Below are 20,600 nucleotides of genomic sequence, written 5' to 3' on the forward strand. Positions count from 1 at the left end.
CCCTCTTCCCTATTGTCACACAAATTAATGTAGTAAATTATGCAACTATAGGTAGAGATCTCAGTGGAGTGTGTCCCGTGTGTGTGTTTACGTGCGCGCGCACCCTTTCCATGTATGTGAGCGCGCGTATGCGGGGGGTTCTAGGGAAGCCCAATCACTCCCCAACCGAAATGATGCATTATGCTGTCTGTCGCCTTCTGCAAAGTTTGGTGCGCAAGATGGCAAGAGTAGCCTACAGTTCCAAGGAATTTCGGTGACGCGCATGACCACTCCAAATAAGACCTTCGTTCAGTTTGAATAGCGCGGCACAGTGTAGTAGACAGTCATTGAGAATAACCTACATCCAATATCCCCTGCCAGCCAGCATACCCCAGACTCTTGCCCAGCTGTAGATCAACGCGATCATGGCTCAAGGTAAGATTTTAATAGCGAGACTATTTATAATGTTATATTGAAAATATTGTATATCTGCGAATCTTCTTCTGTAGTGCTTCGAACTTGATAGCGACTATGAATTACATGTTTTTGTGGTGTTTAAACTTGATAGCGACTATGAATTACATGTTTTTGTTTCATAAACAGTATGCTAAAACAACAAATGCATTTTTTTGCAATATCAACAAAAATGACTCTACACAGTGGCAGACTTTGTTTGTTTCAGACTCATTCTCGAGTAACATATCCTACTAAAATAGCGCATGTTATGTTATTGCTTCCAAAAATAAATCACTCCATGCAGGGCTGAGCCACAACTTGGTACCTAAATATTTGAAGAATTTAGATTATTTCCATATTGCCTTATAAGGCTATTCGAGAATAATTGCTTTGTTTAGAAAAAACGCTAAAAACTGGAGGCAAAGTAAACTCTGACCCACCCCACCATAGACGAATTATGACAGCAAATAGCTTTGTTAGTTGTCATTTGATGGCCTAGGATATGCTATAATGGTGTGAAAGTCCAGCAACAAATATTTTCCTATGGCCAATGCTTAAACCATAACTACCAACTTAACATGGTGCATACACAGTAGACATAGCTATGAGAAGATGTTTTGAGTTAGGGGGAGGGGAGGGGGTACATTTTTTCTCTAATAACGCATTCTGTCATGCATTTGCTAGTGACATACAGGATTTACAAACATGTGGATTTTTTTTAGTAGGGTCCAGAAAAACATGGCCATTTCATGCAATTCTAAGTCGTTTAGGCTTACATGACAGGAGACGTTCTAATAATATTTTTTTCTACTATCCAAATGACCTAAATGAGTGTCTCTGACACTGTCAAACAGATCAATAAAAACGACCTTGTCTTGACCTGGCCCAGGGTCAATAAAAGAAGGGAGATACAGATTGTACAATATTAAGAGGACATACTGTATATATAGGCTACAGTAGGCTACTAAATCAACTTTCCAGTGACACTGACTTACACAACGATGAAGATAGCATGGATATGCATAGCTTAGGCTTCTCACCATACCGGTGATGGTCTCAAGATAGGCTTGAGCTACTTTGAAAAACAGCGGTGTTCGTCTGAGTTGTTGAGAAAAAATTTTTTTGCGTCTAGTGTACTGACAGATTAGTCTTCTCTTTTTAGCAGTAGGCGTTTGCTTTCCAAACGTATTGCCCACAATTATATTTTGAAATTGGTGAAAGGCCTATTAGCTATTCACTGACAGTGTGAAGAGAAATAGAGTCCAGAAAAATGGAATCCAGAGAATGACAGTGCCCATTCAAGTCTGGACTGGCAGCCATTTTGAGCATACCTATGAGTTTACCAGTCAAATTGTCAGGGTGAGAGGCCACAACAAGCTGTGTTTGGTGTGTGTGCTGCCCAAATTCAGTCAGTGTTGAAACAGGAGTAATTATATCATTATGACAAAATTATTTCAATTCATCAGGGGATACTGCAGCACCTTCAGCAGCCCTACTTCCCGTGGCTATGCATATAGATCATCCTTTGATTATTATAAATATAAAAACCAACATTTCATTTTTCTGAATGACCATTTCTGAGGACACTAATGATGTCTCGTACCTTGTCAGTTTTGTTTCGTATAGCAAACACCTGAAGAATGTTCCAACCTTGTGTTTGGGGGGGGGGAGTTAATTGTTGCTAAGGGACATTTGGCCTTTTATTAATAGCAAATGACAGCAGCTGTAAATGCAATCAGTAACTGTCCCACACTACATTTTGTCCTTGGAATGAGTTTGACCCATGCCTAAGCCTAATATATTGACATATACACTGAGTGTACAAAACATTAAGAACACCCGCTCTTTCAATGACTTAGACTGACCAGGTGATTCCAGGTGAAATCTATGATCCCTTATTGATGTCACTTGTTAAAGCCACTTCAATCAGTATAGATGAAGTGGAGGACACAGGTAAAGAAGAATTGTTAAGCCTTGAGACAATTGAGACATGGATTGTGTATATTATGTGCCATTTGAACAGGGTATGATAGTAGGTCCCAGGCCCAAGAATTTGAGTGTGTCAAGAACTGCAACCCAGTGCATTCGGAAAGTTTTCAGACCCCTTGACTTTTCCCACATTTTGTAACGTTACAGCTTCATTCTAAAATGGATTACATTTGTTTCCATCATCAATCTACACACAATACTCCATAATGACAAAGCAAAAACAGTTTTTCAGATTAAAAAAAAAGTAAATATCACATTTACAAAAGTATTCAGATCCTTTACTCAGTACTTTGTTGAAGCACCTTTGGCAGTGATTACAGCCTCAAATCTTCTTGGCTATGATGCTACAAGCTTGGCACACCTGTATTTGGGGAGTTTCTCCCATTCTTCTCTGTAGATCCTCTTAAGCGCTGTCAGGTTGGATGCGGAGCGTCGCTGCACAGATATTCTCAGGTCTCTCCAGAGGTGTTCGATTGGGTTCAGGTCCGGGCTCTGGCTGGGCCAGTCAATGACATTCAGAGACTTGTCCCGAAGCCACTCATGTGTTGTCTTGGCTGTGTGCTTAGGGTCGTTGTCCTGTTGGAAGGTGAATCTTTGCCCCCAGCCTGAGGTTTTCATTATGGATCTCTCTGTACTTTGTTCTGTTTATCTTTGCCTCGTTCCCGACTAGTCTCCCAGTCCCTGCCACTGAACAACACCCCCACATCATGATGCTTCCTTCACCATGCTTCACCGTAGGGATGGTTCCAGGTTTCCTCCAGACGTGATGCTTGGCATTCAGGCCAAAAAGTTCAATCTTTGTTTCTTTAGACCAGAGAATCTTATTTCTCCCCCGATTGCTTTGTTTGGCAAGGCGGCCAAGAGTTGGTGCTTCCAAACTTCTTCCAGATTGATGGAGTTCACTGTGTTCTTGGGGATCAAGGATGATCAATGGAAACAGGATGCATCTGAGCTCAATTTCGAGTCTCATTGCAAAGGGTCTGAAATATTTATGTAAATAAAGTATTTCTGTTTTTATTGCCATGATAGTACAAGGAAACATTGTTAAATGCCTCTAAGCTTAAGCTGCATGCTGCACACTACAGCATTCGCTCATCTTTTGGAGCCATGCAGGGCAGTTTGGTTCAATGTGCTTTAATTAAACAGTTAGGGAATGGGGAATAAGTGTCACCTGTTTACAATGTGTCTCTCTCTACACATGCACAAAGTGCGCGATTATGATGACTCCCAGGAGTGCACAGCGCTGCCGGTATGAGGGGAAAAACTAAATACCACATTTCCAACAGAGAGTGGGCCGGCATTTGTGACAGTGTTGTGCTTTTACAACTGTCAGAGGATAGAGAGAGACCTGCTTCATTCATGACTAGGCTGGGTAAGTTGCTTGTAATAGCTGAGAGAATGGAATTCATTTTTCCTGGGATTTACTGTACCTGCCTCTGTAAAAATGTTACTGACTAGGATCCTTCATAGCACTGGCCTTATTGGATTTAAGCTGGCCCAGTAGTTCTGCTAGTCCTATAGCACGGGCCTTGACGTTGGGGTGGTCATGGTTAGTCGACTGGAAGCAAAACAAGGGAGGGTAAGCCAAGAGTGATGGCATGATGGAGATGGCGACCTCATAGTAGTACTGTTGCTTCACTCAATGGGGTTATGTGACAACCCAAATGGGAAGACACATGCCCTACACACATAGCTTGTACTAATCTTTGTCAATTCATGATTTTAGCAGACTGTAATACAGTGATATCATTGATTTACAATTAAACAGTGGAATAATCCAAAACAACAATAACTACACCCTACCTACAGAAACCCTCAATTCAGATGGCACATTATCTTTCATACCACAATGCTAGAGTGGCTAATAAAAATGTATTTCATTTGACACCAGTGATGTAATGCGATTATGACACGCAGCAATAAACTGCAGTTTACCATTACATTGATTTAGCCTTTGCCTGTGTTGTCAAAAAACAACATTTTGGTTCACCACCTCTCATCTGCTATTAATCTTCGTAATGGTCTCCAGATTATGACATTGATAGATCCATTTAGAGGCCTGTCGCCTCGAGGTGTGCAAAAGCACAAGCTATAGGGTTACTATGAACTACGTTTCCCTTTAGGATGAGCTAATAATGCCCCAGGGTTGGACTGACGACTGGAGTTTGTCTCCTTTAAGTCCCACTTTTCCAAATACGAAAAAGTTTGAAAATGTACACACTCACTACTGTAAATCGCTCAGGATAAGAGCGACTGCTAAACGACTCAAAGGTAAACGTAAACCACAAGGTGTGAAACATGCTGTCGGTAAAATGTAGACGATATGCTATACAGAGGGTCCTGAACTCCATACATGTTAGCGCCCTAACGTTCTTCAAGAAGTAGCATCCTGGCAAGCAATCGTAAAAAGTGTGAAGAAGACATCTCTGATTGTGTAACATGGTTAATGTAACTTCATCTTCTTAGCTGTTTCTGTGAAAAAGAGATGTTATGTTGCCCTATAGGCAATTAGGATGCGACCCAATATGGTGTGTTTAGCTTAACACTTGAAATGTTAAACAGGGGTCAGTGTTAAAACACCAAGCTGTAATGCACCATGTAAATAAAAACAAACATACAGAAACACTTGTCAGTCAGTGTTTAAACGGGCATAACCCTTTGGCACCGCACGTTCATTTTCCATCAAGTTTTTTCAATGCCCAAGATTGTTTAACAACACCCTGTCTTGTCTTGAGGAAGCAGGGGGACTGTAGTTCTTCCTACTGTATAAACAGGAAATCAAAATGTGGGACTTTAGTCACACTGAGGCCGGGGGATAAGGAGGAGTACAATAGTTGCTTGCGCACTTCGCCTAGCAGGCAGTGACAGAAAATGTACGTTGTCTCATTTTCTCTCTTGTGAAAAACGTCCCTTTTTTTATGAAGCAAGAAAAGTGTTGAGATGGGGGAGCCAGGAGCAATTGGAAGAGTCAAGTTCTCAGCCTATGGCTGAAGACATAGAAAGCCTATATAGACCCTACTGTCCTAAAAGCAAGGGGAGGGTTGGTCCACCACTGAGGCGCCAAGATAGATAGCTTTTTACAAACACATTTGTCAGAAAGTGTTAAACCGTACTATAATGAAGGTGGGCCTACAGTACACCCTCAAAGAACAAACAGAGGAACTTTTGAGCAGAATTCTGTTCCCTCGTAACTGGCTGGGTAGTTGTTAAGAGGTCATTCCACTCACTATGTCCTCTCTCTCTCTCATCCATCTCCCAGCATTGGAAATTGCCAGATGGGACCTGGAGTGTGAGTTCAACAACACAGACCACCGTACGGAGCTCAACGGGGTGGAGCAGCTGATCGTTAGAAGGGGCCAGCCGTTCACCATCAACCTGCACCTCCGCTCGGGGGAATACCAGCCTGGCGGCAGTGCACTCGACCTCACCGTGGAGACAGGTAACTGTGTTTTCAGTGGATTGTTAGCTAACATCAATTCAGTGTGAAAGGCACTAGCTCAATGTTGTTTAATTTGGATTAAAAATCATAGTTTAAAACAATACAAAAATAGATCATAGTCTGTTATGATGCTACACACTAAGGAGCAGCTTGATCCCCACTCAACTTCGTTTCCATGTCATATACAAAATATTGAATCGACACAGAAAACCAACTTTTAACCTAAATCCAATGTCATGGTGACAGGTTTTGTTGATTTTATGTTGAATTCACATTAGTTGACAACTCAACCAAATGAAAATAAAAAATGTATGTTGAACTGATGTCTGTGCACAGTGGGGAGACGTTGCTGCCATGCCCAATAGACTGTTTTAATTTAATCAAATAACATTTTAAGCAGGTATTCACTGTGGCTATTTAAAAGTCCTTACATATTTTGGAACTAAGTTTCTGTTTAGATTTTGAACAGGGAATTGAGAGTTTTTTTTAACTGGGTCTTGTCTGTCAGGAAATGTCAAAGGTACTATGGAAATGCATAATTGTGTGTTTCTATTGGCACTGGGACCTTGTTTATTTTCTCCAATGGCAATTGTGATCTAGAAGACGATAGGGAGGAAGAAAATATGATGGTGAAGTCTAATGTTGTTTCAAGGAAAGGGAAACTGTTTTAGCCTGGTCCAATTGTCAGTGATACCAGTATTGAGCAGAATAGTTAGTTGCCTCCTCTACCATTATTTACCCTCAGGGTTGGATATGTTACTTTCGAAATATAATCTGTTACAATTGCTAGTTAATTGTCCCAACTTTTTATCAGTAACGTAACTTTTGGATTACCCAAACTCAGTAATGTAATCTGATTAGTTTTCATTACTTTTGGATTACTTTCCCCTTTAGAGGCATTAGAAGACAACAAGGATCCATAAAACTAATTTGGTGTGTGATCATAGTGGTCTCTGACTTGTGGTCAGACTCGCTCAGATGGAACAAACTTAAACTTGCACCTATTTTCAATGCTGAATTGAATGTCATTGAGAAAACAGAAAGGTGTTAATGTATTATTTTTCACAAACATCAGTTCTGTGTTTCAACGGTGCCTATTCCATCCCTATCCCTTTCTCTCCTCCATGTCCTCTCCCAGGTCCCCAGCCCAGTGATCAGTATGGCACACGGGCCTCCTTTGGTCTGATTGACCAAATCGACACCTCCCGCTGGAGTGCCGCAGTCACCAGTCCCCCCGGGTACATGGTGTCCCTGTCCATCTGTTCCCCCCCGGACGCGCCTATCGGACGCTGGCGCTTGACCCTGGGTCAGGGGGGCTTGGTGGAGTTTGTGCTGCTATATAACCCTTGGTGCACAGGTGAGTAAACATTCCTTGAGTCATGCTGTCTGCGAGTGTATCCATTCAGTGTAGTGGGGCCTATGTACATTACAGCGAGGGAATGCCTTAGATGTCTCTATTACATAGACAGAGAACATGATCAATGGAGAGATTCGGGCTTCTAGCAGTGGAAGGATCACAAAGTGTGGAGAACAGGATGGATGGATGGTAGTTTGGGAGAGGATAAGATGATCATGAATGGGATGAATGGGGATGGATTTTTGCCCTACTATGTGCTGTATCTACAATACATGTTTCACTTAGAAATTGTGTCCCCATGGGCAACAAAGTAAATAAACAGCAGGTAGTCTCATTAATTAGAGACAATTCAACCATGCATGTTTTAGCCAGCAGCATACCATTCTGCATCCCACTGCTGGCTTGCCTCTGAAGATAAGCTGTTTGGTCCCTGGATGGGAGACCAGATGCTGCTGAAAGTGGTGTTGGAAGGCCAGTAGGAGGCATTCTCTCCTCTGGTCTAAAAAATATCCCAATGCCCCAGGGCAGTGATTGGGGACATCGCCCTGTGTAGGGTGCCGTCTTTCGTTGGGAAGTTAAAAGGGTGTCCTGACTCTTTGTGGTCACTAAAGATCCCATGACACTTATCGTAAGAGTAGGAGTGTTAACCCCGGTGTTCTAAATTCTCAATCTGGCCCTCATTCCATCATGGCCACCTAATCATCCCCAGCTTCCAATTGGTTCATACTTTCTTCCCTTTAACTATTTCCCAGGTCATTGCTGTAAATGAAAATGTGTTCTCAGTCAAGTTACCTGGTTAAATAAATATTGCCAAAAAAGGGCATTTTAAAGGTACACTCAGCAAATGGCATTGCCACGAGCAGCACCGCAGATATTGAGATGAGCGAGAATCAAGACTTCGCTCTGACACAGTATCTGCACGTGTGCATGGTTAGTTATGTGCAGTTCACAGCCTGGTAACCAGGGCACCAAAACAGAGGAGAAGTTGAGCTTCGCACTTTGACGCTCTTAGTTGTTGCGGAAATTGACCCACTATTCTGTTTATTTCTTCATCTCCGTTATATCACGGAGTCTACCTTCAATAAACCCTGTGCATGTTGAAATACTGTTTTCTCACTGCAAGCACATAATGCGGCATCCTTCATTCCATTTACTATTCTGGGAGCTTGTCTTTTTCTATGGAGGACGATACCTTATTACTGTATTATTTGTATGTCTCTTGGCAACAGGCGATGTGGTGTACATGGACAGTGAGGAGAAACTGACGGAGTACGTCTTGGCTCAAGATGGTATCATTTTCCGAGGCAGCTGGAAATACCTCATCCCTACACCTTGGAACTTTGGCCAGGTACCAACACCAACACAAGTGCTATCAGCTCCACTTTGGCCCAAGCTTACCCCAATAAGGAAAAATGGTCCGTTATCAAAATATGTGCTCTTAACATTCAGAATAGAGATAGTGTTGCCTATATACTTATCAGTGGCCTGACAAGTTTGATAAAGTAAAAAAGGTAAAATAGGGTTCAGAGGAACTTGTGATGGGTGGGACATCCTGTCAACTGCTGACTGGAAAAATCAATTTCAGGCTGATCGATTTCCAAATTTAGACACTTCCATTGGTTCAATCAGTGTATGATTGAGAGATCATGATAATCCCACTGTGAGATTTTGAGACCTAGATTCCATTGTTGATACAGCTCTGTATTTAATGGGTGTGTGTCATAGTTGCATACTTCTTTTGCATGTAACTGGTATCCAGCTTTACTAAGCATTTGTGCCTGTTATTTTCAGGAGGGAATCAGTCAAGAAGCTAACTTCTAATCCTTTGATCATTATTTGACCTTTTGCTCACTCTTGCATGTTTACTTCCATTTAGAAAATATATACAGTACCAGTCGAAAGTTTGGACAAGCCTACTCATTCAAGGGTTTTTCTTTATTTTTACTATTTTCTACATTGTAGAATAATAGGGATGACATCAAAACGATGAAATAACACATATGGAATCATGTAGTAACCAAAAAAGTGTTAAACAAAGTAGCCACCCTTTGCCTAGATGACACCTTTGCACACTCTTGTTATGCTCTCAAACAGCTTCATGAGGTAGTCACCTGGAATGGATTTCCTGTACTCTGTTGTATCGGTTTGCATGTTACCGTGTTAGTGTGCACTTGTTTTTACGGGTCTCGTACATTGTATTTATTAGAGGTTTACACCTCGCTTTTTGTTTGGGTTACAGCCCTATATTATATTTATACAGTTGACGTCGGAAGTTTACATACACCTTAGCCAAATACATTTAAACTCAGTTTTTCATCATTCCTGACATTTAATCCTAGTAAAAATTCCCTGTCTTAGGTCAGTTAGGCTCACCACTTTATTTTAAGAATGTGAAATGTCAGATTAATAGTAGAGAGAATGATTTATTTCAGCTTTTATTTATTTCATCACATTCCCAGTGGGTCAGAAGTTTACATACACTCCATTAGTATTTGGTGGTATTGCCTTTAAATTGTTTAACTTGGGTCAAACATTTCGGGTAGCCTTCCACAAGCTTCCCACAATAAATTGGGTGAATTTTGGCCCATTCCTCCTGACAGAGCTGGTGTAACTGAGTCAGGTTTGTAGGCCTCCTTGCTCGCAAACACTTTTTCAGTTCTGACCACAAATGTTCTATAGGATTGAGGTCAGGGCTTTGTGATGGCCACTCCAATACCTTGACTTTGTTGTCCTTAAGCCATTTTGCCACAACTTTGGAAGTATGCTTGGGGTCATTGTCCATTTGGAAGACCCATTTGCGACCAAGCTTTAACTTCCTGATTGATGTCTTGAGATGTTGCTTCAATATATCCGCATGTAAAGATATAGGACCTTAAATTGGACCTACAGTACAGGTATATTGTCATAGCAAAATAATCCTGCAGCAACATAATTTGATCATTTAGTTCATAACGTTGTTTGATTGGTATTTAGGATATTAGCTGACCAAAAGTAGGCTACATGAAAAGTGTAATACTGTTAATATAACAAACTGCATGTTAGTGTGAATTTTCAGTCATTTTTTGTAAATCACAAAAATAATCTGCATTTCCTGTGGTGTAGGAAAATTTGAGCAACAAAAGAGTGATCAAATTAAGATGCAACAACTGTAGTCAATCTTTCCTTGTTTGTTTTGTCTGTGTTGTGTAGTTTGAGGATGGGATCCTGGAAGCTTGTCTGAGAATCCTGGAAATGAACCCCAAGTGCCTGCGTAACCCTGGGAAAGACGCTTCAGGGAGGAAGAACCCAATCTACGTGTCCAGAGTTCTCAGTGCCATGGTGAGATCACATCAAATGGGTTTCCCATCCTGTCATGCACTGCATTACACACTACAGTGCGTACAGCAGAATAGTTCAACATAGATGGCAAATGGCACCGCTCAAAATAACAAAGCAAATTTAATGTGAAATGAAGAGCCTGACCATTGTTGTCCATGTCCCTCAGGTGAATTGTAATGACGACAAAGGGGTCTTGCTGGGCAGGTGGACTGACGACTATGACGGTGGGGTGAGCCCCCTGTCATGGAAGGGCAGTGTGGAGATCCTGCGGAACTGGGACACAAATGCCTGTCAACCTGTGCGCTTTGGCCAATGCTGGGTGTTTGCAGCAGTGGCCTGCTCAGGTTAGACATGAACGCATAGAAACGCTAACAGCATGTTTACATACTGTATCGTGATGTAGGATTAAAACATTTTGTTTTGCACAAGACATGTTAAGTTGCACATTCTATGAACTACTTGTGTACAATGTATTTATAATGCCATATGTTAAACCTGTAGTAGTATAGTTCCTGAGTAGTACTGGCTAACTGTACATTATTTCTCTGCCCTATCAGTTTCACGAGCCCTGGGCATCCCTTGTCGAGTGGTCACCAACTACAATTCAGCCCACGACACCAACAGTAACCTGGTGATAGAGCGGTTTGTGGATGAGAACGGACAACTTGTTCAGAAGTCGAGAGACATGATATGGTGAGAACTTAGGACTATCAAATTGATGAGTGACTGAATTTCCACTCAAACAAATTCAACACAAAGCTAGAGGATGTTGTACTGTACATAGTCGGAAAATCCTGTTTTTCACTGTAAAAAAAATAATAAATAAAAAAAACGGTCAAAAGTGTGGCAGGACAGGGTGCCAAACATTAACCGAAAAAAGACATCAAAAGTCGTCAAAATCTTAAAATTACAGACATTTACATTAAGAGTCAGAGTGACAAAAACGGTAACAGATATTAACTGCTTTGGCAGGCTAAAATGACAGAAAAAAACCAGTCATTTCTGATTAAGGTATGTGTTTTAAGATGTAAATGAATGAATACATTCTAAATAGTATATTTTTGGGGTAAATCATTGTATATTTACAGTTTTCAACGGTCATGCTATAGAAAGACAAAATCAAAATACAGTAATTTCTGATTTTAAGATGAAAATCATCTTGCCGATTATGTAGAAGAGATTAAATTTACTCATGCCTTTTAGCCAACAATCTGGAAATAGTCAAAGCATTCCGGAGGATACATGAGCAAATGTCCTGCTCTTTTGCCAGACAGCAATCTGGAAAGGTCTATTATCCTACCAACGGAACATTAAAACTTCTTAATGCTGCAATCCCGGTAACGGGATGATATGACAACAGCCAGTGAAAGTGCAGGGCGCCAAATTCAAACAACAGAAATCTCAGAATTAAAATTCCTCAAACATACATATATCTCATACCATTTTAAAGGTAATCTTGTTGTTAATCCCACCAAAGTGTCCGATTTCAAATAGGCTTTACAGCGAAAGCACCACAAACGATTATGTTAGGTCACCGCAAAATCACAGAAAAACACAGTCATTTTTCCAGCCAAAGACAGGAGTCACAAAAAGCAGAAATAGAGATAAAATGAATCACTAACCTTTGATGATCTTCATCAGATGACACTCATAGGACTTCATGTTACACAATTCATATATGTTTTGTTCGATAAAGCTCATATTTATATCCAAAAACCTCAGTTTACATTGGCGCCATGTTCAGAAATGCCTCCAAAATATCCGGAGAAATTGCAGAGAGCCACGTCAAATAACATAAATACTCATCATAAGCTTTGATGAAAGATACATGTTTTACATAGAATTAAAGACACACTTGTTCTTAATGCAACCGCTGTGTCAGATTTCAAAAAGCTTTACGGCAAAAGCACAATATCCAATAATCTGAGAACAGTGTTCAGCCACAAAAGGAAGCCATACAGTTACCCGCCAAATTGTGCAGTCAACAATAGTCATAAAAAGCATTATAAATCTTCACTTACCTTTGCTGATCTTCGTCGGAATGCACTCCCAGGACTCCCACTTCCACAAGAAATGTTTGTTTTGTTCGGTAATGTCCATAATTTATGTGCAAATAGCTACTTGTGTTTGGTAAACAAATCCAAAGTCAGGAAGCGCGTTCACTAAAAGCTGACGAAATCTCAAAAAGTTCTGTAACAGTCAGTAGAAACATGTCAAACGATGTATTGAATCAATCTTTAGAATGTTTTTAACATAAATCTTCAGTAACGTTCCAACCGGAGAATTACATTGACTTCAGATGTGCGATGGAACAGAGCTCCCTCTCATGTGAACGCGCATGGTCAGAGCATCGTCAGGTCATGGCAGACCTGACTAATTCCTGTCTCCTTCGGCCCCACCTCACAGTAGAGGCATCAGACAAGGTTCTACAGACTGTTGACATCTAGTGGAAGCCGTAGGAAGTGCAAACTCATCCATATCCCACTGTGTATTCAATAGGGTCTTGGTTAAAAATCGACTAACCTCAGAATTCCCACTTCCTGTTTGGATTTTTTCTCAGGTTTTTGCCTGCCATATGAGTTCTGTTATACTCACAGACATCATTCAAACAGTTTTAGAAACGTCAGTGTTTTCTATCCAATACGAATAATACTATGCATATATTAGCAACTGGGACTGAGGAGCAGACAGTTTACTATGGGCACCTCTGGGCACCTTTCATCCAAGCTACTCAATACTGCCCCTGCAGCCATTAGAAGTTAAAATTATAATATCTTATGTTTCACTGAGTCGTGGCTGAACGAAGACACGGATAATATAGAGCTGGCTGGGTTTTTTGTCCATTGGCAGGACAGAACAGATATGTCTGGTAAGAAGTGGGGTGGGGGTGTGTTTCTATTTGTCAATAACAGCTGGTGCGCGATGTCAACACCATAGTGCCCACTAAGCTAAGGACCCTGGGACTAATCACCTCCTTCTGCAACTGGATCCTGGACTTTCTGACGTGCCGCCCCCAGGTGGTACCGGTAGGAAACAACACATCTGATCCTCAACACTGGGGCCCCTTAAGGGTGCGTGCTTAGTCCCCTCCTGTACTACCTGTTCACCCACGACTGCGTGGCCAAGCACGACTCCAACACCATCATTAAGTTTGCTGACAACACAACAGCGGTAGGCCTGATCACCGACAACGATGAGACAGCCTATAGGTAGGAGGTCAGAGACAACAACCTCTCCCTCAATGTGAGCATGACAAAGGAGCTGATCGTGGACTACAGGAAAAGGAGGGCCAAACATGGCAAGCGGTACCGGAGAGCCAAGTCTAGGTCCAAAAGGCTCCTTAACAGCTTCTACCTCTAAGCCATAAGACTGCTGAACAATTAATCAAATGGCTACCCGGACTATTTACATTGACCCCCCCCAACCCTTTGTTTTTACACTGCTGCTACTCGCTGTTTATTATCTTTGCATAGTCACTTTACCTCTACCTACATGTACAAATTACCTCAACTAACCTGTACCCCTGCACATATAGCCTCGTTATTGTTATTTTATTATGTTACTTTTTATAAAAAAATGTACTCTAGTTTATTTAGTAAATATTTTCTTAACTCTATTTCTTGATCTGCACTGTTGGTTTGTAAGTAAGCGTTTCACGATATTCGGCGCATGTGACAAATACAATTTGATTTGATTTGGCTGTTGTGTCCTTGTACGACCTATAAAAAAAGAAAGAAAAATATACACATCCAACTTATCAGTTGCAGGACAGAAGCAAAAAGGAACATATCAAAATAGAAAGGAATGTCCGCAACTCTGGTGTGCTCCAACTCGGATCGAAAAGTCGTCTTTTTTTGTCCATCTGATTAATTCACCAGGGGAACATGCCAGAGTTGGTATTTTTTCTTTGTAGGAACTACCACTGCTGGGTCGAGAACTGGATGACCAGACCTGACCTTAAACCAGGTTTTGATGGCTGGCAGGCCATGGACCCCACACCACAGGAGAAGAGTGAAGGTAAGGCATTGAGAATAACACCAACTATAATAACCCCAACAAATACAGAATAGCCCATAAAAGGGCCTGACCCCAATTCAAATGTGTATTGATTCCCCTGATACAATTAAAGTTACATATTAGGATTTGGTGTAGAAACTGCTAAATCGCTAATCGTCATATTTTACTAGTAGAGATAACGATATGCCTTAAAGATAAGTCTTAAAAACATGTCATTTTCAGTTCTCTCACAGATTCTCCGACTTTTTCACTCACTCACTATCCCGTTCTTTCAGGAGTTTACTGCTGTGGGCCTATCCCACTGAAAGCCATCAAGGAGGGCGAGCTCACCTATAAATATGATGCCCCATTTGTGTTTGCGGAGGTCAACGCTGACGTGCACACCTTTATGAAGCGCAAAGACGGCAGCACAGAGAAGATCATTAGCTCCGTCCAAGTGGGCCTGAAGATCAGCACTAAGAGTGTGGGCAGTGATAGGAGAGAGGACATCACACACCTGTACAAGTACCCTGAGGGTAGGGAGCTTCGCTACAACAAACAATAAGGACCCCCAATACTTGATAAGCATTTGCAGTGTGGCAATAGGGCCAGGCATGGCTGGCATCCTATTATGTCGGGTGACCAACAGAGTCAGACAAGTGCTGACCTGAGGTGCATTCAACAAGGGAAATTGTTTGCTAACGTTCGCTAACGTTAGCTCACATATTCCATTTGTCTTGTGTTAGCCGTGACCGTTCGATAACATTAGTGAACCGTTTGAGAAGGTAGTGTGCGGCGAACATAAGTGTCTGTTTCGGTCTAAACTGCTACTACAAATAATCAAGTGAACATGTAGGCTTTCTATTACATGTAGTAGAGATAGCGAAGCCATTTACTGTTTGAATATTGTCGCTAAAAAGCCACAGTAGTCGTTACAAAAAGTAGCTGTTTGATGTTTCACCATAACATTTTAGAATGTTAATTCAAATCGTTCAATTGAAATTGTTACTCTGGCAACATTTTCGCCGCAACAGAAGCCTTGTTGAATTCGCCTCAGGTTGTGAGTGAAAAGGCGGGGATATAATAAGGGGAAGGAGAGGTAGGAAACGGGAAGCTTGGGGGTCGATGATATATACACACCACTGCACTACACTGACTGAAAATGGACAAACTAACAAACACACAACTGTAACATGGCATCAGGACACACTGTCACATTACACCACGATATGCCACCAAGACAGTAGATAGGAAAATCACATATTATGTATCAATATTTGTAAACGTCTGTTCACTATATGTACAATCTGAGAGCGTATGGAGAAATTTGTGGTGAAGGACAATAAGGACTACTCCGGTTTGGAAACAAGTTCTTATACTTCCCTGAATGTGTCAGGGTTGATCAGAGGTTATACACAGTATGAAAGCATGTATAACTTTTCGTTTTTTTGTGCCCCCAGGTTCTGACGAGGAAAGGGAGGCCTTTACAAAAGCCAACCACCAGAACAAACTTCTGCAGCAGCAAGAAAATGCTGGTCTGCTTATCGCTATCAAGGTTTCTGTGGAGATGAGGAAGGGCTGCGACTTTGACGTGTTCGCCGTGGTTACGAATAACACACCGAATGGGAAAAAATGCCGTCTGGTGTTCGGCTCCAGAGCTGTGTCCTACAACGGCATTCTGGGAGAGAACTGTGGGTTCAAAGACCTGCTCAACGTAGAGTTGGCACCTGGAGAAGGTCAGTTGGCTTTGTAGAATGGAGTGTTCGGTGTAAAAATGTATGAGTGTGATATACTGTATCTATTTCTGGATTTGATTATCATTCACACCTAGCTCATTTAGGGTATAAGCCTGTGTACAGATGTATCTTTTCATGTGCTTTCATTGTCTAATGCTAATTGTGTATCTATGTCAATGAATGCAAACTGTACAGTGCTTTGTGTCTCTGCTTATGTCAACGTGTCAACATGTGAGAAGTTGTGATTTTGTGAGTGTGTCACTTTCTAAGCTTTATGTCTCTCTCCAGAGAAGCGAGTTCCTCTGAGAATGAACTATTCCAAGTATGCCGAGAAGCTCACTGAGGACAATTTGATCCGGCTGGTGGCTCTGCTCCTAGACTACGACACCCGAGAGGCCTACCTCGCTGTGAGGAACGTTGTACTGGAAAATCCTGAGATCAAAGTCAGGGTACGGTCACTACTGTAACACTTTACAAAACAAGAATAAAGCATACAATAAAAATGTGTAAATGCAATTGTTAACATGAATAGTTTATTAATTAATGCATGAATAAAGCATAATCAGCGGGGTAGTCTGACTTGGGAATCAAAGTTTCAAACATTTGGTCCCAAGCCAAGTACACTAACCACAGTTCCAAGAAAACAAAGTTGCCTGGAAGTACTCATGCTAGGGCAGAGGTCACAATATCCATGTGAAAGAAATGGTTCTAGCTGGCATTGCAAGCTTGAGTCAGATTTGTATCGATGGAACATTTCTCTAGCTGATGAAATGCAACGTCTCAGAGCATTAAGTGATGTCCCTTACGTTGTAGATTCTTGGGGAACCCAAAGAGAACCGTAAGCTGGTGGCTGAGATAACTCTACGGAACCCTCTGCCAGTACCACTGCAGAACTGCTGTTTCACCGTGGAGGGTTCCAACCTCACTGGAGGACAGATCATCACTGAGAAGTAGGACAACCATGGCAGTGTGACATCTACGTTATGTCCAATAAGGACTGATAACAGATCAAGTCCATGTATATCAAACACTAACAACAGGACATGTGCTTTTGTGTAGGACATGTTAGTAAAGGTCAAAGCGTATAGCCATTTAGTGTAGTTTGTCAGGTATGTCCATAACCATATGTAATTCATACACATATAATCATCTGGTCACCGAGTGGTGTATGTCCATGCTTTGGTAGTTGGAGTCAATGATAAGAGAAATGTCTGTAGCAGACAATAACGCTTACATGTCAAAAGCAGAGTAACAGCCTTATTAGGGCTAAGATGGATACTGAATTCCCGGCCATCTACAAATCAAGCAGACTAAAACTACCCAAGTGTCTTGCCAAGGTCACAACTCATGAAGCTTCTCAAAAAAAGTATTTTGATTTGAAAAGTAACACTTTCACATCAAACACTAGGGAGTTGGCTAGACAAAAGCAAGCTGTATCACCAGTTAATTAATGTTTGTCTGGGTTTATTCACTATATATAAAATAATTGGATTCTGAGAGCATCGCTTTGTCAGAGTTGGATCTCCAAGCATTCAGATGGTGGTGATGATAGGGTTTGGTTGACTTGCGATTCCCAGATGTTTGACTCAATGTGGTGTTTCGCAACTGAGACAACTGCCTAGAGGCAGAGAATATGAAGGGATTTGATCATAAAGACAGTTTTGAATGAGTTTGAGAAGCTCCTATGACAGATGTACATATCCTATACGGATATATGAATATGGTTATTTAGCAGATATTTTAATCCAAAGTAACTTCTAGTTCACACACATATATATGGCTGGTGGTGTAGGATGAGAGCCTACTGTAGACAGTGAAGCAATACATACACAGTCCTGGCTGGTCAACTCAGCAAAAGTATTACAATCACACTAGCTAAAGACATCCATTGATAGCCAATGTATTCATTAAAAAAAAAGATCAACTCTCTAAGCAGTTATGCTGAGAATATAGCATGATAGAGTGTTACAGAGTATGTCGATAGAGTAACTTCTAAATATGTACCTTCCTTAGACTTAACTCCACGGTGGAACCCGGGCAAGATGCCAAGGTCAAAATCTACTTCACGCCCACCCACTCAGGCCAACGGAAACTGGTGGTTGACTTTGACAGCAATGAGCTGTGTCACGTCAAGGGCTACAGGAATGTCATCATCGGCAAATAGAGGACCCACCCTGAGCCTGCACTCCATAAAACCCAGTGAAGACAAAGACCTACAGTTGTTTCACAATCTATATGCATATCTCTATACTCCAAGATCTCTTTTATCACCTATAGATAAACAAATTCTCTGTTTGTTAGGATTATACAGTGCCTTCGGAAAGTACTCAGACCCCTTGACATTTTCCAAATTGTTGCGTTATAGCCTTTTCCTCATCAATCTACACACAATACCCCATAAGAACAAAGCGAAAACAGGTTTTTAGATATTTTTGTAAATGTATAAAAAAAAAATATATATTTTCATAAGTATTCAGACCCTTTGCTATGAAACTCGAAATTGAGCTCAGGTGCATCCGGTTTCCATTGATCATCCTTGAGATGTTTCTACACCTTGATTGAAGACCACCTGTGGTAAATTCAATTGATTGGAGATTATTTGGAAGGCCCACACCTGTCTATATAACAGTGCATATAGGACAGTGCATGTCAGAGCAAAAACCAAGCCATGAGGTCGACGGAATTGTCCGTAGAGCTCCGAAGCAGGATTGTGTCAAGGCACAGATCTGGGGAAGGGTACCAAAACTTTCTGTAGTATTGAACGTACCCAAGAACACAGTGGCCTCCATCATTCTTAAATGGAAGAAGTTTGGAACCACCAATACTTTCTAGAGCTGGCCGACCGGCCAAACTGCGCAATCAGTGAAGAAGGGCCTTGGTCAGGGAGGTGACCAAGAACCCGATGGTATCTCTGACAGAGCTCTAGAGTTCCTCTGTGGAGATGAGAGAACTTTCCAGAAGGACAAAAATCTCTGCAGCACTCAACCAATCAGGCCTTTATGGTAGAGTGGCCAGAAAGAAGCAACTGCTCAGTAAAAGGCACCCAAAGTTTGCCAAATGGCACCTATAGACTATGAGAAACAAGATTTTCTGGTCTGATGAAACCATTGAATTCAATGGTGGAAAAAGTACCCAATTGTCATACCTGAGTAAAAGTAAACATACCTTAATCGAAAATTACTCAAGTAAAAGTGACAGTCACCCAGAAAAATACTACTTGAGTAAAAGTCAAAGTATTTGTTTTGAAATATACTTAATTATCAAAAGTAAATGCAATTACTAAAATATACTTAAGTATCAAAAGTAAAAGTAAAAGTACAAATAATTTCAAATTCCTTATATTAAGCAAACCAGGTTGCACCATTTTCTTGTTTTTATTTACTTACATAATTTGCAATTTACAGACATAATTTGCAATCAGAGCATTTGTGTTTAGTGAGCTGCCAGATTAGAGGCAGTAGGGATGACAAGGGACTTTCTCTCTTGATAATTGTGTGAATTCGAACTCTTTGGCCTGAATGCCAAGCGTCACGTCTGGAGTAAACCTGGCACCATCCCTACAGTGAAGCATGGTGGTGGCAGCATCATGCTGTGGGGATGTTTTTCAGCGGCAGGGACTGGGACACTAGTCAGGATCGAGGCAAAGGTAATGGGGCAAAGTACAGAGAGATCCTTGATTAAAAACCTGCTCCAGAGTGCTAAGGACCTCAGATTAGGGTGAGGAATGGAAGAAACTCCCCAAATACAGGTGTGCCAAGCTTGTAGCATCATACCCAAGAAGACTCGATGCTGTAATCACTGCCAAAGGTGCATCAACAAAGTACTGAGTAAAGGGTCTGAATACTTATGTAAATGTTATATTTCAATTTTGTATTTTTTTTATAAATTAGCAAAAGTTCTAACAACCTGTTTTTGCTTTTTCATTATGGGATATTGTGTGTAGATTGATGAGGGAAAAAAACGATTTCATACATTTTAGAATTAGGCTGTAATGTAACAAAATGTGGAAAAAGTCAAGGGGTCTGAATACTTTCAAGTAAAATTCTGAGTATGTGTAAATATACTTGGTAAATAAAGGAGTTTCTGTTTATACATTTTTGCCTGCAAAGCTTTGAAATGTAGGACTTTTATATTTTTGCATATAAACCTTTCATCAGTGATTGTACAATGAGAAGAGCAACATTACCAAATGTGGCTTGCTATCAGTAATCCTTTGGCAAATACTGAGCATTTTGTTAGGGAGGACAAAAGGTTCACTTCCATCTTCTTGACAAAAATGAAATAGTAAGACATTGGCAGAACCTAGAGATTATTGGAAGAAGCTAGAGAT

General features: G+C 41.1%; 1 protein-coding gene across 1 annotated transcript; it reads left to right on the forward strand.

The window, feature by feature from the left end:
- Positions 1 to 315: 315 nt before the first annotated feature.
- Positions 316 to 18,662, forward strand: LOC120064183 (protein-glutamine gamma-glutamyltransferase 2-like). The gene is made up of 13 exons (XM_039014581.1): positions 316 to 414; positions 5,684 to 5,863; positions 7,002 to 7,220; positions 8,450 to 8,568; positions 10,410 to 10,538; positions 10,705 to 10,882; positions 11,096 to 11,231; positions 14,452 to 14,555; positions 14,831 to 15,070; positions 15,995 to 16,270; positions 16,559 to 16,719; positions 17,084 to 17,220; positions 18,284 to 18,662. The coding sequence occupies exons 1-13, from the start codon at positions 405 to 407 to the stop codon at positions 18,432 to 18,434; spliced, it is 2,040 nt and encodes a 679-aa protein (XP_038870509.1). The 5' UTR covers positions 316 to 404; the 3' UTR covers positions 18,435 to 18,662.
- Positions 18,663 to 20,600: the final 1,938 nt, after the last annotated feature.

Source organism: Salvelinus namaycush, chromosome 2, assembly GCF_016432855.1.
Source record: "Salvelinus namaycush isolate Seneca chromosome 2, SaNama_1.0, whole genome shotgun sequence".
Taxonomy (NCBI): Eukaryota; Metazoa; Chordata; class Actinopteri; order Salmoniformes; family Salmonidae; genus Salvelinus; species Salvelinus namaycush.

Bases quoted from the DNA above. Each gene is read 5' to 3' on its own strand.
- LOC120064183 (XM_039014581.1), top strand. The intron at 7,221-8,449 runs GTGAGTAAACAT...TCTTGGCAACAG, and splicing joins ATATAACCCTTGGTGCACAG to GCGATGTGGTGTACATGGAC. The intron at 14,556-14,830 runs GTAAGGCATTGA...CCGTTCTTTCAG, and splicing joins ACCACAGGAGAAGAGTGAAG to GAGTTTACTGCTGTGGGCCT.